Source organism: Crocodylus porosus, unplaced genomic scaffold, assembly GCF_001723895.1.
Source record: "Crocodylus porosus isolate Cpor-Errol unplaced genomic scaffold, CroPor_comp1, whole genome shotgun sequence".
In the NCBI taxonomy this organism is placed as follows: domain Eukaryota; kingdom Metazoa; phylum Chordata; order Crocodylia; family Crocodylidae; genus Crocodylus; species Crocodylus porosus.
Window position 1 is genome coordinate 27,460,852 of NW_017728917.1, and position 11,312 is coordinate 27,472,163.

Genomic DNA, 11,312 nt, shown 5'->3' on the forward strand with positions numbered 1-11,312 from the left:
GTGCCATGCCCCCACCTCTCCTTCCTATCCTGTCCCTCCTGTACAGCCTATAGCCCTTGACATTCACTGCCCAGTCATGCGTTGAGTCCCACCATGTTTCAGTGATCCTCACTATGTCCAGGCTGGTGTCAGCTAGCAGGAGGGTGAGTTCCTCCTGCTTGTTTCCCATACTACAAGCGTTTGTGTAGAGGCATCTGAGGCCTCCTGTGGATGTGTGTACTGACCCCCTAGTCCCAGTGTTGCCCTGGCTTACCTGTTTATTCATTTTGCTTGTTGGTCTGGGCTGAGCTGTAGTTGTGGATGTTAGGATGTAGTTGTAGATGTTAGGATGTCAGTAAATACTTGACAGTGGGTGTGTCCACACAAGACACTGACTACACAGTAGCCCAAGACTACTGCCCTGTAAGCATCACACAATACAACCTGTGACATGGTGCTACAGTGCAGTTAGTGTCACAAAAAAGCCTTTCATTGGTGCTATTGCACAGTCGCTCAGGTTACTGCGCAGTCATTTAGTACAAGTGCTAAATGTCTGCACAGTCAGCATCTCGTGTAGATGTGACCAGTGAGTGTAACTAACTACATTAATGTGCATAAATATAATGAGATCTTCATAATCATTGTTACACAGTTAGTGCATCCTTTGAAAATGCAGCATTTTTATTTCATTTCAAGTAGGAACAGCTGCACACCAGATGAACACATAGTTCCCCAAAGAACATTTCTATGATTTTTGAGGGAAAGTTTATTTCACATGTCATTTACCTTAATGTTCACTTGAGCCAGAACTTTCAAGCCTGGAGGCCTTAAAGTCAGGTGCCCAACAAAGCATGAAGGTACAGACAAGTTACTGTGATGTAAAGGACAATAGGGCATTACCACATGTCAAGCTGGTTTGTGGTAACTACTTGGACACATGGCTTTTACCCTTTGGCAAATGAGGGTTAGGATGTAATAACTTATCCCTTAATGAGCTTCATTAGCTTTTCATTTACCACATTCACACACACAGTTATTGTGAAGCACCTAACATAGGGTAAAAAACTTCTGTAACTCATGGAATATTGCATGTGTGCCCATTACCTAGGTTTGTAGTTGTAATTCAAGGGTGTTGAACTCCTGCAACTTGCACTGAAGAGATTTCCTGAGGTATGAATTTTTCCCAGGGATGCAACTTTAGATAAGGGGTGGGCAATTATTTGGGCTGAAAAGCAAGTTAGAAAGTTGCCTGTCCTGCTCCCAGGATGCCATTTCCTGCCCACTCACAGCCACATTCCATCCACCCAGTCAAGCCTGTCTTGTCCACGGAGGTCCCAGTCCATTTTCCATGGAGACCCTGCCCACCTACCTACTCTATCCAGTGCCCCCAGAAGTGGGTGTCAGATGGATGGTCCAGGATGCAAGGCCAGGTCCAGCAGTGGCAATGACACTGGCAGTGACAGCCAGAAGGAGCCACCACTGTGAGGAAGCTGAGTCCAAGTATCACCCCAATTCTGCTGCACGCCAGGACTAGGTGCAGAGGCTATGGCACAGGCTGCCACCCGCACCCAAACCTGCCATATTTTGCCCACCCCTGCTTTAGACACTTGAATATGAAAATGTTTGCCTGGGTGCATACACAGTGATACTGTAGTTGCCACAGTTGTATATTTGTTCCATGGAAAGAGAAAACTGATGCCTTCTGATATTGATATATTGAAATTATTGCAAAAAATTGATTTTTTAATGATTATCATGGTATCAGATGGGAGTGACTAGATAACTGTTACATCTTTCCAGTTCTTGCACCTCATTCCTACCTCGACAGGTTCTTCCATTTGCTGCCATTGTATATCCTTGCTCAGGGCAGGCACATTGGTAACTACCAGGAACATTCACACAGCGGAAAGTACAAAGGATACCTGCACTTTGTGTGCACTCATCAATATCTGGAATGAAATAATTACAAATGTAATAATTACTCACAATAAAAATGACAAATTTAAATGAGGATAGTCAAAACTAAGGACATTTATGGCTTTGTCACAGGTGGTGTCAGATGTCATGCATGGTCTCATCAGAAACAAGATCTTTAGTAAGAAGGCCAATATGAAAGTCTGACCTTGCTTTAGGACAGTTCATAATATTTTATAAGGTATTAAAATACTATGGTCTTGCCCCCACTATTCTTGTTTGAAAATCAGCATCTGACAAGTTAGAAATAATAGAGAGAAGCAATAAACCAGTACACAACTGAGTTTGGAATTTGATCCCCTGTAGCTTTCCAAATTCAGGATTCTTCTAGGACTTTTATGGGAACTTTTTATTTGAAAAAATGGAGAGAGATTCTCTCCCAAGTGATTGTCAGGTGTTTGCTACATAGATGTTAGGATAACCAAACAAAAACCAAAAGCTGAGAAAAAACACTCCCATTCTGTTTTCTGTTGTTCAGGTAAGGGAAGGGGATTTTAGTTAGACTGCTTGCAACTCTTCCATTCTTATTCACTCATACATACAACTGTGAGGGAATATCTCACTAGTCCTTTGGCTGCCTCCATGTTCCTCTAGCTCTAGCAACGGAGGCCTGGGCAGTGCATTGTTCTATTCCAGGGATGCTATACCTCTGGCCTGCAGGCTGAATGCAGCCTGTGAATATAGCTTGTAACACTCCCCACAGTTTGGGAATTTGGGGGTGAGGGAGCAGTGGTAGTATTGTTACTGCTCCACACTGCCATGGGGCAAGTCTGAACTAGGCCACAAGCTGCCCCTCCATGGCTCAACTGTGGGCCTAAGCTGTGTCACCTTCCCCCTCCTGAGGCCGGGCCAAGCCCCCTTCTCTCTGCCTGGCCAGGCTGGGCCTCTTCCTCCCATAGAACTAGGCCATGCCCCTTCCCCCATGTGGCTGGTTCCAAGTTTGGTCACACTCCCTCTCCACCCCCAACCTGCCAGTCCAGGCCATGCCCCCTTCTCTCCACAGGGGCTGGGCCACATGCCTTCCCCGCCCCCTCCCCCAGTGGGGCCAGCCCAAGCCCCCTTTCATTATGCAGCTGGATCGGGGCTGGGCTGACGCCTCTCTCTGCTCTATGAGACTGGATCTGACCCACAGAGGGAAGGGGTATTGTCCATCCAGCACACCAGTCAAAAAGGTTAAGCACCACTCTTCTACTCCAATAAATGCTAGAGGCTGGACTAGCCCTCTGTAGCTCTACAGCAGTGGTCTCCAAACTTTTCTGATCGTGCGCCCCTACCAGTAAAAATTTTTTGAGCATGTACCCCCAATATATGTATGTTTACATAAATAGAAATAGAAGTTCTAATACTTTCTTCCCGCACCCCAATGGATCGTCTTGTGCACCCCACTTTGGAGACCACTGCTCTATAGCAGGGCATAACTCAGAACTATCCTTAGACACTACTTGCAGCCCCAAAAATAGTTCCATTATCCAAAAGTATCAAACCACATGAATATCCTCTTACCTTTACAAGCATGGCCATCTTCTGCTAACTGATACCCTTGCCTACAGTAACACTGATAGGAACCATAGACATTGGCACATTCTTGACTGCACGGTTTGTTATCACATTCATTCACATCTGTATCCAAAAATAAAACAGGTATTACCACAAAAAATCAGCATTATCTACCACTGTACCCTGCCTCTGACAAAAGCTAAGACCAGACCTTTTGGAGGACAGCAGAAAATTCTAGAATAATCTGCACACAGGTAAAGTTTCTGTCAGCTACTGGTAGGCCTACTTGTTGGAAGTATAATGATTTATGCTGCTTCCATAATTACACAGTTAACTAGTTAGATCATAAATGATGGGAAAAAGAAATTTGTTTCTAGAAGAAAATTCAAAGACGACCATAATTTTCATTTCATGCACAAAATGAATGTTTCAGTTTCTACCACTATCATATTATGTTTGATTTGAATCTAAAAAGAAAAGATTTTTTCAGCCTTTTGTCCCCCTTCTTCCACTTTGCTCCATTTGACTTGCTTCTGAAACATTGTGAAAAAACTAAAATAAGACAACGTTGGTCAGAACTAAAGAATAAAATCGTTTTTTGTTTAGTTCGAAGTTATTCATTTCATACTTTCAACTTAGAAAGTTTCAAGTAATATAAACATTTCTGAGGAAATTTTTGTTTTACTGAAAGACATCTTACATGGAAGAAAAGCCTTTACAATGAAAAATTTCATCTAGCTCTAATATTAATATATATTCTCTGTAATGTAAGTGTGGCTATTCACATCCACTTGCCTAGCAAGAGAAGACAAATAGATCAGGAATTTTTCCCTGGATTTTTCTTAGATGCGTCCACATAATATAACATGCGAGATGCATCCACTCTGATACACCTACTGGGGATGTTCCTGCTCAGTCTAGCTCTTAGGCTGGAAACAGACATCACTCTTTGTGCTTCCATAAAATGTATTACAGCAGCACAAAAGCCAAAAAGACATTTGTGCTCCTTGTGGCCCTGCAAATGCCCAATATTGTGGCTGCAACAATAGAGGGTATAAATTTGTGCTGCTTTTATTTTTGCTTCAGATTCCTTTGCTTAATGGCAGGAGAGTATGGACAGCCCAGAGCTGTCCTGGGCAGGTGCTCCTGGCGCTTAAGGGGCATGATCCTGCATGTGCCAGGAATTCCCCTGCAGGGGGAATTTCTGGGGCATTCATATTGTGCTGTTGCACCCTAAGCAGGTGTGGCACAGAGAACTCCCAGGGGATTTCCCCCCCACACTTACCGATCTGCACCCTGGGCATCTCCCTGCAGGGAATTCCTGGGATGTGAATGTCATGCTGCTGTGCCCCAAATTGGGGTGAATCCTGCAAGTGTAGAAGAAGGGACCCCCATGAGGAGTTGCAAATATGCACTCCCTGTTGGGATGTGGCAACATGACATGTGAGCCCCAGGAATCCCCTACAGGAGCAGCAGGGGCCCAACCCTGCAGGAAAATGGTGACGTCTGTTTTTACTGATGAATCGGATCAGCTATGCCAGGACAGATCCCAGTATAGCTGATGCCGCAACAAAAATGTCTGTTTATAGTCAGAATGTCTGAGAACTACTATGTGCCTGATCTCTCATGCTGCTGTTCTTTCCCCCAGTGAAGTTCTTTCAACAATAAGAACTAGCCTGAAAGCTTTAACTCATGCCATGGGAAAACATGGCTGCTCAAAAGCAAAGGCAGAATGACAACAGAGTCAACTTCATTTCTTTATCTTCAAACACCAGAATAAAAAAGATGATGCAGCTACAAAAGAGGTTGACAGCAAGAGGCAAAGGCAAAAAAGTACCACTCACTTCCTTTTCTAATAAATGTTTCTGAACACTTTCTCTCTGGTTCAGTGGACAAGTGTTACTCATCACCAACTGCTACAAATGGTAAGGTTTTCCATATGTATGGAAGGTTTAATAGACATTTCACATTGCATTTTGAGAGATGGTATGTGAATGCTCTGATTGTGAAATGTCTGTGTTCACAAAGCCTCTGTAGCGTGCACAAATCATACGTCATTGCATTCAATGCCACCCAAAACCTTTCCCTAAAATCCCTCTTTTTTCACATTGCAAAGTTTGTTTTCAAAGCAAAACAAGACTCAGTACCTTCACAATGCTTCCCATCATATGCCAACCGAAATCCAGAAGAACAAGAGCAATGGTAGGACCCCGGAGTGTTCTCACAGGTGTGTTGACACAGTCGGCCTGGATAATTCCAGCACTCATTAATATCTGTCAGCATAACAAGCACATATGCACTCTATGTGAAAAGAAGAGCCAAAAGAAACATGGAAGAATATTCTAAAGATGTCAGAGATGGATTTGTAGAACACGAAATGCTACCATCTCAGTTTTTATACTGTCTGCCTTTGTACTCTAATTGATATATATAAAAGGTTCTATCATGATCTGTTCTCTGGAAGGACTTTCAGAAAGACAAATTCCCACAGCAGAAGAAGATGCTACCTATAGAAATGTGCTTTGCAGATGACCTCATTCAGTAAGTTGCAACTGAGCTAAACTGAGGATACCGGCTCTGTAACGCACAAGGACTGTGGAGGTGTAAGTGATTGGTCACAATGAAAGAAAGCCATTTCTGAAGCAATTCTATTACCTCTTTCAAGTCATTGTACAGCAGTACTAATGAATGCACATGAAACAATGGTACTAAATATTGCCTCAAGGTCCAAGGCTCATCAATCAATACTTTCATTACACTATGTGCCTTACATACCAATACAGGTTCTGCTGAATGCATCATAATGATATCCCATCTTGCAGTCACAGCGGTAACTTCCAGGTAGATTATGACAAATTTGTCCTTCCCCACAGCGGTGGACACCAGTCTGACATTCATCAACATCTATAAAACCAAAAGACAAAAATTAATTTAAATATGGTAGGGGAAGTCAGTGGCTTTTCACTGAATGTCACGAAGTGCTGAACCACAGGGTGAAATTTCAAGTATTTTCTTTTTAAAAAAAGGAATGGAAACCCTGCTACTTACTCCTGACACAGAAGGAAAGGTAATTATTTCCCCCAACTCTGCTGTTCAAAAGTTAGCTTCATATAAGGCTGTGTTCCTTGGAATCATTTTTTTGCAAAAGAAGGGCCTGTTATAAAATGAGGGCAATGTTTCATTTCAAACACCACTATGGAAATGTCCCAGAGAACCTTGCATTTTACTCCATATAAAAGAGATGCAATTATGTTTAAGCTATGTCATTTAAATCTGTTAAACAGATGCATATTATCCTGATGTTCAGTGGTTTTATCAGCATGGACTGATTACAAGAGACAGAATATTATGACAGATTAGTTACAGCAATATAAGAACTAGCCAGAACTCCTATTAGTTTCCCTTCTACTTGCCCTGGTCTACCTTCTCTTATTACTTCAGTGTGATCCTCTTCCCCACTCTCACCCAACACAAGCCTTGAAAATGCATGTTTTTCAGCCCTCTATGATTAATTCAATCCCAACACACTAGGCAATCCTTTTCCATTCATAGGTGATTAATTGTAGAATCTGCTTCACTCTTCATCTACAAGCTCAGAGATTTAACACAAGCTAGTAGGGACCCATGCATGCATTTCACCATGATCAGAGAGCTATCAATTGCAGGTAAGTGTCCAAAGGTTCAGCAGCAGAACATTAAAAAACTTTAAGCATTTATCGACTTATTTGTAGTTCTTGAGGTCTGCCCTTATCCCATCCACTTCCAAATATACATCTTCAGTTACTGGATATGGAGATCCCAACTCCCTCCTCTTAATGTTAGACGGGCCTTTTTTAATAGGGAGGGCAATCTTAAGGTCTGGAATTCTCTTCTGGTTGGCTACTCTATTCAAATTAACACTGGAGCAATTTCCAATCAGAAGTACCAAAGGATGGATGGGTTCCCTGAACAGCGCTCTTGTAATATTGGAAGAAGATAAGTAATCTTAGGAAAACTGTCACTTGTCAATCTTTAATATTGACGTTTGCTCTTATAGGTCTGCTGGGAACCAGGCTCACTTAAGGTTAACTTATGTAAGCTTTTTGGGACCCACAAACAGATGTAATTATTTTAGTTCACTTAACACAGAATCACACTTTTCTAATGACTACTAGTGCTACAGTTAGGGTGGCAATGGGGCATCCTCACACCCCAGAATGAATTCCTGGAAGGGGTATAGATTTTTATCTAAATGCTTTCTCTTCATTTTCTTTCAGATTAGATCAAACATAAACATTAGGGAGTTTTTAATACAGATTTAAATCTGCAAATTAGCAGTTTTATTTTTAATTAATTCATTTGTACAGCTATTTCATTAGTTTGTGTGAAACTGTATATTCCTATGTGTTCAGACTTTAATTAGTTCTAGGACATTATTCAGTCAGAAGTGCACTATATTTCATGATAGTTACAGTATTTTTCAATTAAATGCAAGAGGCAGTTGCTACTAACTGACATGCTGAATTAGAACGAACGAACACATTCAAGAAGATGAATTGTCTAAACAGAAGATGACCACACAGAATCAGTTCTGCTGCAGAGATGTGTCCAGATGATCTATTTCTATTATTCTGAGTTAATATGAATCTGAAGTCCAATTAAGCATCGTAATGCATTAGAGAAACTAGTTTATCACAAATAGGGGAAATTGGAACCATATGTTATTTTTCCTCCCTCTACCTACATCTCCCGTATTTAATGGAACCATACCAGAAAACAGCTAGACTAAATACTGAGGCATAGCTGGAGGCATAGAGCTTGCATGTGGCAGAGGTTTTCTGACATTAAATAAACTGAAGGGAAAGGCAGACTTTTGCACTTTCTAGTTGTGCCAAGTTACTCAAAGAGTTGCCTTGTACCTGCTGCTTAAGACTTTATCATGAATTTAAATTAACAAAGTAACATCTACAATTATGTTGTGTTACATTATCTCATCGCTCTTACAACCCAATGGCGCACAAATACTGTCATTCATTCTTCCTTTAAAAAATATAAATATAAAAGAAAATAAAAAGACAACTAGACTTATTTTTCAAAGCCTGGCATTTTTACAGTTCAAAAGGTAAGGCAGAAGGAGCTATTATATATGATTTTGGTAGTGGTTTGAACTCTTCTGGAATTTTGGAAGGCTACTGCTTTACTGAAAAATGGCTCATCCAGCAATGTCAGCATGGTGACCAGGCCCAGCATGTACAGCACTTTTGTTCTGTGCTGATATTAGCTAGAAATTTACAAAAAGTATTTTAGGGCCAAATCAGCTTAGCTTTCCTGACATCGCTGAAGCAGCACTGATTTCTACCTGCTGGGAATCTGTCTTTCAGTGTTGATGCTTTCCATTATGAGGGACAAGAGTATTTCCTTTTCTCTTTGCTGCAGCTGGGATATTTCACTGCTTGCAAAATGATAAGAAAGGAAGGGAAAATGCAGCTCTTTTTTTCATGGCACAAAGCCCATCTCCCTTTACAACTGAACTGGGAAGCTTTTCTAACCCCTTTGCCTAGTTATTTTTAAAAATTCCCAGTCTTTAAGTCTGGCCAAAAGCTTGCCTGTTTCCTCCCCTGGAGGAGCTAGGTGTATGCAGCCGTTTTAGCAAAGGGCAAGAGACGTGCAGGAAGCTCATTTGACCTGTGCTTGCTCCCTACACCACTATTCGCTTCTCTGAGACTTCCTTTTAGCCTTTCAACAGATATTTTGTTTTACCCCTGGCTTTTCCTAGTCATAAAATAAAGTATGGATATACGTTGTTTTTTCACCCATCTTGATGCTCATGGAAAGGCAGTTTTTTGTTCATTTTGCATTCCTTGTTCATTCCAAGGATAGGCAGCAGTTTATGTGTAGATTGCAAGTTACTGAGGAACCATCAGCTTTTTTTGTTCCATTTCTTTCCAATTAGGATGTTGCATTTCCTGCAGTTATGTGCACTCCTACCTGAACACTAGATCAAGCTCCCCATTCTTTCTTTTGCACTTTACATGGTCCTTCACACCATTAAGCACAAACCAGTGGAAAAATCTTACCATTCTGATCTGCTAGCATAATTCACCCACTGTGCCCTGGTGTAATAAAGTACACAAGGTTACAAGCACAAGAGAACGTCTGGCCCTGTGTGCACAGGGCCATTTTCTACAAACACAAGGTTAGAAATTATGTTCAAAATTTGGGAAACAGTCATTTCTTGTGCTCCAAGGTATATCCGTCTTATTAGGGCTCCTTTTGAATCTGCTAACTCACTGGTTCTTGCCTGTTGCATGCCAATGCTTCATATCATTTCAGGTCATAGGAAGATGCCATACAAAATAGAGTGAGAGACTAACAAATCACTGAATCAGATGTGTTCCAGGGTGAAATGTGGGAAATGCCATATGCAGTTGAAAATAACAAAGTGCAAATATTTATTTACAAAAAACTCTCCCAATTCTCCATCAAGTGCAAACTATAGAAATTGATGGCTTCAAAAAACTGGAAATGAACTGGAAATGAAATAATTTTTTTTCTTCTCCATGATAATGCACTTAGACTCTGTAGTCTGATTCTTACCTATGCATCGGGATCCATCCTCACTAGAATGATAACCTCTGCTGCACATTAACATGTTTCTTTGACATGTGTAGGACCCAACGGTATTGATACAGTTGAATCCAGGTTTACACGGCTCTGATAGTGATGTGCACTCATTAATATCTGTGGAAGAGAAAGTCTATTAACATAACAATATCAGCTGCTAAATTAATCTACTCTTTCACTCTTCTAGCTATCATTTATTTTTCTTCATTTTTACTCTGATTTATTATGCAATAAATTTAGGGCTGATGAGAATCTGCTGTTGCAGCATTTTAAAACTCAGCTGTCTGCAAACCTAATATAATATTATTTTTCAAAGAGCAGCAACATTTAGACAGAATTCAGTAAAGATTTAAGGAACATTAAACATGATCAATGTATACCCACTGAACAGGATGAGCATAAGGAATCTGCCCAGTACTGCTGTACACTTTCTGAATATACTGTTGTAGTCACACTTACCAACACAATTACCCTCTGGGTCCTGTAAAAATCCATTCATGCATCGCTGCTTTGATTCACAATAGAATGATCCTTCCGTATTCTGACATACAAAGTTTACTTTACAACTATGAGTTCCTTTCGCACATTCATCAATGTCTGTTAATAAAGATAAAGACACCAATTTGCAAGTAATTCAGCTGCAGTGTTTTCTAGCCCTGGCATCCAGTTGTTCCCTGTTTGCTTTTTTCCCGGGGAGGAGGTTATGAAATGTCAGATTTATAAAAGGCCTGGAAAAGTGTTATTGTAGCATATATAAATTATATTAGTTTGTGGCTGTACACTAACAGACTTCAAGATTTTGCACTTGCATTTGCACCAGGTCTGCAATGAGATCCAAAAAGGTGGATGTCAGCAGTTTCAGAGCCTCTTTGAAATCATCAGCCTATACTCTGCTGCAAGGTTGAAGTTGTATATTACATTTTTTCTGGATCAAGATGGACATTCTTCTCCTTAGAGTTAGCTCCAGGGAAGCCATGATGAAAATCATACTGACTTTCATGGGGCCGGGATTTCACTGTGTGGGTAAATGTTAGAGCTGTGTGAAGCTTTGGGTGCTGATTTGATTCAGACGAGATTCAGCCTGATTCAGTGGCCAAATCTCCAAATCCAAACTGAATCAGGAGACCAATTAAAAGGTCCGAATTGATTTGAAGCTCTCCAAATCGATTTGGAAAAGATTCGGAGACTTCTGGCAATTTGAGCAGTCCCTGCTTGCTGCAGCATGGAGTTGAACCCGGACTCCATGCTGGTAAGTAGGG

General features: G+C 41.0%; 1 protein-coding gene across 4 annotated transcripts in view; it reads right to left on the reverse strand.

Moving 5' to 3' along the window:
- The window catches only part of FBLN2 (fibulin 2), a 198,289-nt gene that overhangs the window by 7,893 nt on the left and 179,084 nt on the right, over positions 1 to 11,312 (reverse strand). For all 4 annotated transcript variants that reach the window (XM_019536956.1, XM_019536957.1, XM_019536958.1 and 1 more), the window contains 6 exons: positions 10,513 to 10,650; positions 10,027 to 10,170; positions 6,226 to 6,354; positions 5,598 to 5,723; positions 3,457 to 3,573; positions 1,800 to 1,928 (listed from right to left, as the gene is read on the reverse strand). In XM_019536956.1, coding sequence (XP_019392501.1) covers positions 1,800 to 1,928; positions 3,457 to 3,573; positions 5,598 to 5,723; positions 6,226 to 6,354; positions 10,027 to 10,170; positions 10,513 to 10,650 — 783 coding nt within the window. The remainder of the gene's footprint in view (positions 1 to 1,799; positions 1,929 to 3,456; positions 3,574 to 5,597; positions 5,724 to 6,225; positions 6,355 to 10,026; positions 10,171 to 10,512; positions 10,651 to 11,312) is intronic.